Source organism: Rhagoletis zephyria, unplaced genomic scaffold, assembly GCF_001687245.7.
Source record: "Rhagoletis zephyria isolate East Lansing unplaced genomic scaffold, Rhagoletis_zephyria_1.1 Rzeph_scaffold_05372, whole genome shotgun sequence".
Taxonomy (NCBI): Eukaryota; Metazoa; Arthropoda; class Insecta; order Diptera; family Tephritidae; genus Rhagoletis; species Rhagoletis zephyria.
The window spans coordinates 3,268-9,614 of record NW_016162455.1 but is presented as its reverse complement, the minus strand read 5'-3'; the positions used below and the strand labels follow the sequence as shown (position 1 = coordinate 9,614).

Below are 6,347 nucleotides of genomic sequence, written 5' to 3'. Positions count from 1 at the left end.
GTAAACCGGACTACTATTGGAACAGACTAAATACAAGGTTGTGTAATTTGTGACAGCTAAAATTTGACACTCCTTTATCTAGATTTGTATTTTGGAAGTAGGAGAAAGGGGAAGAATGTGATCGCATTTTGCGAAAACGGTAGTAGAATGGTACTACAAAAAGTACGCAAAGTATACAATTAGAAGTAAAATGTGTATTTCTAATTCTATGCGAATTTGCAATATATTTGGTGTTTTAATGGAAATACTAAACAATATATAAAAATATGCATTTTTGATTTAAGTTTTTCGTCAGTTCCGGGAACAAATCTAGAATGCCGACCGTTCAGCTATGCAAAAACGAAAAATGCGGATCAATAGAACTTTTTATGCATTTCAACCATGCCAAAATGATTTGGCGCAAGTAAAAAATGAAGAGGTTCTAGAAGCTTAAAGTTCAGTTTTTAGATACTTTAAATATTAATACCTTATGAACTTTATAACCGATTAAAAAGCTAATGACGTCACCATAAAGGTAATTAATTTGTTCTTCAGCTGATGTACATAATTTATAGATTTTTGTATTTTTAATTCCAAACCACTAAAGAACGAACAAATATTATTTTTTCATGAAATAACAAGAATTTTATATTATTTAGAAAGTACAAGTTATTACATATTTTATCATGATCTACTTTTGGGTTTCAACAATTTAGTGATAATAAAAAATACAAATAAACCTTTTATATCTTCTTTTTTTTACCTGCGCCAAATAAATTTGGTATCGGTATCGGTAGCTAAACGGTCGCTATTCTACACTTGGTCTAGAAAATTACGCAAACGAAGGTGACGCCAACGAACATTTAGTATGAAGAATTTTTGGTTTTACTACTAATATCACTAGAAACTATAGAGTAAGCAACATTCTGCACAAGTAAAGGAGCCGATTTTATGTGTGGGAGCGAGAAGACTGTTTTATTACAAAACCTTTATATTATTGAATCATGGGAACAGACTAATTGTTTTCACATAAAATTTTGACAGACCCAAAATAAAGTATAAAATAAATAGATAAAAACCAATTTTCAATCAATCTGATTTTTGAAGTTCTGGGGCGTCTTTTGGTAAATGTTCTGGAGGCTGTTTTAATATATCCTATCTTATTATATATTTCTTAGCTTTTCTTTTTCTGAGAATTCGAGTGAATCAAGTCTAATGTTCTTTTTTGGTCAACTACGACGTTTGATTTCATTTTTTGGCACAATGCCCATACCGGCTATACCAATTTTTTTGAAATATCGGACACAAATTTTCCAAGAACGGTTATAGGCTAAAACAAAATCGATATCTAAAGGGGGTGTGGAACCTCCCATACAAATCGAATTTTTCATAGTGCATATCTCTGGAAGTATTTATGGTAGAGTCCCGGATCTTGGTATGGATATATGAACATGTACATGAAGTCAATCTCAAGCTCATGGAAAAATATGGGTTTATTGGAAAATGCAGCGTGCCACCGTAGAACTTGGAATAGAAATAAATGAAAAATCCTAAACCTATGAAAAATGGAGGCATATGAAAACGATTTCGTAGCCACTTACTGGCGACGCATAGATACTGGTGAGGCGCGACACCTTATGAAAAGTAACATGATCACAGGGTGTATCCCTAGAACCATGTTAAGCTAAACCTTGAGGGATTACTGTGTATTTAAAAATGTCATAAAAATTGTGTTAATAGCTTCATGTTGCAAAAATGTTGCAAGCTTTTTCACAGCGTGTACAGAATACTACTTTGCTGAGGAAATGTTGTGGAATTTCACACTTATTTCACAGAAAGTAATTTTATATGCAATTTAACAGCTTTTTCACGTGAAACAGGAATAAAATACTATGCTTAAGAACAAAGATTTTTAAATCGACAAAAAATTAATAAGAAAATTTTAAGGAATTTAGATATTGGCTATGGTAGCCAATGTCACAATCTGCTTAATTGTGAGGTTGTTAATATGGCGACGAAAAAGTGACAATGGAACAACCTTATTTTTTGCATCATGGCTCTGCACTACACCACAGCGGACGCTGTGCAACAGTATTTCTTCGACTTTAAATAAATTTTACATACTTTTCAGTGAAAGTTCCACTCATTTACTTTAACTACTAAACCCCTACAGAATATCAGAAAATCGCAATCAACCTTTTCTTGATTACGATTACATTACTTGTAATCATGATATTTTTAGGATTACAATTGAAGTTTTCGTTATCGTAATTTTCATGATTACAATTACTGTAATAGTAATCTTAACATTTTTGGGATCATAATTACGATATGCGTAATCATGTATGTATTTCAAGATTACGATTACAGTAATCTAGGTGGTTAAATTTTTCAGATTAGAATTATTATAATCATAAAAGTAACATTTATGATTACAATCAAGCACTCGTAATTAAAGTTTAACATACGAAATTAGTTTATCCGGGTCACGATATAAGCTAAAGTTCATTTACGTATATTTGTATTAAAACGTAAACGTCATCGTTCTAAATGACTGCCATGCATTTACGCACCATTTACAACTGCGCATTAATAACGCATCCACCCGAAGCTAATCATCGCGGCGACGCTGTCACAAGGGGGAATCGCAACAAAGTACACACTAAAAAAAATATATGTTTGTAGAAAGTTATCGTTGTTCACGGTCGGCTCATAAAATATTGTCGACTAGATTAATTAACCTCGCATTGACATGTGTTATCGCACGGTAACGATTCATAGCCAAATGCATATATTTTGAATGAATTTGACTTTGTAGATGACCTTTATTCTGATAATTAATAAACAATTGCATACTATTGGATATTTGTTTTTCAATATAAATTTATAATAGGGATCTACTATATGAATGTTTTTTATACCTCTTACGAATATTTCAACAGCTACCAATACTATGCATTTTAATTTTGTTTTTCAACTTACCAACAAAAGCCTTCAGCTCATAGTCGACACCGCATGACTTACCAGTGTCGCCAGGAGCTGGTTGCAGCGATACTGACGCCGGACAATACGGAGGAACTTCAAAGTAAAATGGATATGCATTCGGTCCTAATTTTTTTACGAGTCGTTCCTGCAATCTTGTCATTGGCCTTTCGGTTTGTTGTTGCGGATATATTTGTTCATGCGCTAAATACAAATCCTTGCGAAACGTCAAACCTAGTACATCTAAGTCTTCACGTCCATATCTAAATGCGGCAAGAACTTGGCCAAACACTTTACGATCTTTAACATACTCTGGATCGATAAAAACCACACCGTCGATGGGGTCAACATGCGTAATGTGGTCGACGAAATCACGTTTCCCCAGGTAGACTGTAATCTTACCATTAGATGAACTTTTTTTAAAAACTCTAGTGGCTTGACGCCGCGAGCTTGCATCTGCATCGCCACCGCCACCTCCAGCCTCATCAGACGAGGGTGTGGCAGTAGTTGCGGCTCCGCTGGTGGAAAGGGTGTTCATCGGTGTCTCTTTTACTAAAACAGTATCAATGATTCGATTGCTTTAATTGGCTTCTTATGTCAGATTACTCCAGATTTGTCATCTAATTGCTGATTAGATTGTAATGCGTTGATAAATTCCCAAAATTATTGTAATTATCACCTTACCGTTCGAAATTTTGCTCTTATTTTTCCTTCATTTCCTGGCAAAACACTTGTTTTCCTGTTTAATATTTGTTGTGTATTAATATACTCTCATATCTTAACCACTTGTCTACAAAATTATTTTCTTAAATAGCTAGTCTTCATCTCCCAATAATTTTCGAACGACGACGACCATCCCAAAATATTCAGAAAAAATGACACAGACGAAACGTCACAAGGAATGTGTATACCGTGCAGTGTTGCAGCTTTAGCCGATAGCGCTAAAAAATAATTTAAGCACTGAATATACAGTAGTCAATACACTAATTAAACCTTATTAAAAACTAAAACCAACAAACTTAAGTCAAATTTAATCCATCCATTTTTGGTGGAGTATATATCGTCCATGCCAAAGTTTATCATATTTTCAATTACCGTATTTAAGATTTCGTGCACTATGAAAATACAATCAAGAAGCAACACTGCCATATGACGTCAACTTTTGTAGAACTTGCTAGTGACATATCTAGACAAGTCTCCAGACACTTACTGGTTTCGAAATTTTATGTGATATAATAAATTCAACGTTGCCGTGTTCAATCATCAAATTCAAGGAAAAGATGAATTTAACCTCTAGGTGCGGGATTTTAAACCCGTCATTTGAAGGTGTTTATGGCCCCATCAGAATGGGTACTGTGGCGAAAACTGCACCAACTCGAAACGAACAACAAGAAATTACCCTCTACGCGTACGCACTATCCAGTACAATCCAATACTAATTTTACTGGTTTTTACTGGATGACGTTTTCGTACGCAAAAACTTGAACGGAAACAGCAAAAGAGAGAGCAGAAATGACAGCTGAACTTACAAGTTTTACTGGATTTTAAGTGGATACATTTTTTACTAATAACTATTTGCTAGTACCAAAAGAATTTTTGTGGTGATTTTAGAGATGCAATTGACAAAATAAACCTATTTAAATATATAATAAGATGGGATATAATATTTTTCTTAAAAAATTGCGTCGGAAAATAACAAATTAATCAGCTTTTCATAAAACTTGCAGCTTCTTGCTGGTTTTGCGTTCTCGTACTTTCTTGCATATTTCTCTCATTGGAGTGAATATTGTCCTACTCTCTGAAATTTGGGTGGGCTTTAGTAGTCAGCCGCATCTTGTGTTTTAAGAAAACCAGGTGGAATTAACAAATGAAACTTGGTCAGGATTTAAAGGGAGGTATCCTCTAAAACATGTATAACTAAAAAATATAATCAATATCATTCTTAACTTCTTAAGTCGTTCCACTTGGTTTCCTTAACAAAAAGTGCATTTTTCACATACTTTCATATAAATGCACATAACACTGTACTTAATACTTTACACACTTTTATTTTATTTTATCTTGTATATAAATCACTTTAATTCAACTTTTATCGACTTGTAAATTACATTTGGGGTGTTCACAGTTCGTTCCAAATTGTGTCTGAAAATGTAGACGTCTACATTTTGAGACATCTTTAGCATCAAACTGTGAGCACCCCTTTCTAGCAGTCGACGCAAAATCGTCTCAAAACTTTGCTGGTGTTGCCAGACATTTCTTCCTTGCGTGCATTTTTTTATATGTCGCCTTTCGATTTTGTATTTGAAAAACTGTAATTATTTAACTTAATTACCAATTCGTAATATTTGTTATTTCTTTTCCTTGATTTGTTTCTTTTCATCAGAAATTGCGCTCAAATTAAATGCAAATACAGAAAACGTGCCCAATAAATAAAAAAATGTGATTAGTATTGCCATAATGCAACCCTGCTGCGAGGTTGCAAAATGTAGACGCGTAAAAAACATACCTTTGAGTGTGACAAAATGTAGACGGCGTCGTTTTCCAATTTTGTATGGGAAACAACAACACCACAGATTTTACGGTTAGAAAACGTCTTAAAATGTAGACGTCTACATTTTGAGACACTATTTGGAACGAACTGTGAACACCCCAATTGAATTGCACCCATATTTACAATAACACCACGGTGGAGAGAATACAGAGGTGGCGCCGATGACGATACCGCTACTCGGCTCTCAGTGATTTTGACAGAATCAGCTGTTTTGGTGACGTCATAGTAGAGCAGACAGCAGTAGTGATGTGCTGAGTCAATACTTTTAAGTACCCAATACTCTCGATACTCGGTACCGAAACAATTAGGTTTCGAGTAAAAGCGCACATAGGCCAAAAATATGGAAAAAACGCCTAACAAAACCCGAATGTAAGAGCCAATAGAGCTTTTTTACTGATTCAAATGAAAGATGTATATATGTCGGTTCGATGCCATAATACAGAGAAACCCTTACTTGTTTGAAGCATTTTTGTTCCAGCTGAATCGGACGGTATCATTTTTGTAGGCCTGGGACAGATTCTGTAACCAGTTAACGACAATTTTCGAATCGGTATCGGTTTTGACGACGTTTGATATCAAATATTTGTAAGTCAACAAGTGCGATATCGATCCGAAACTTGTCGCTAACTGGCTACAGAATCTCTCTCCTGAAAGGCTTCTTCATCCGTCAAAGTATTTTTCTTGAACCTTGGATCGACTAAGGTTAAAACTGATAAAATAATAAGGGTATTCATCAAACCTTATAAATGCATTGTAAACCGTATAAACTTATAATTGTGTAAACCTTATAAATGAACTGTCAAAATTTGTATGGAAACTTGTTTACACATTTCTG

General features: G+C 34.3%; 1 protein-coding gene across 1 annotated transcript in view; it reads right to left on the bottom strand.

The window, feature by feature from the left end:
* Positions 1 to 3,997, bottom strand: part of krz (beta-arrestin protein kurtz) — a 34,950-nt gene extending 30,953 nt beyond the window's left edge. Inside the window, exons 1-2 of the mRNA XM_017627650.1 lie at positions 3,646 to 3,997; positions 2,962 to 3,588 (exon numbers count right to left, since the gene is read on the bottom strand). Of these exons, the coding sequence (XP_017483139.1) occupies positions 2,962 to 3,499 (538 nt within the window). The 5' untranslated portion in view covers positions 3,500 to 3,588; positions 3,646 to 3,997. The remainder of the gene's footprint in view (positions 1 to 2,961; positions 3,589 to 3,645) is intronic.
* Between the last annotated feature and the right edge of the window lie 2,350 nt (positions 3,998 to 6,347).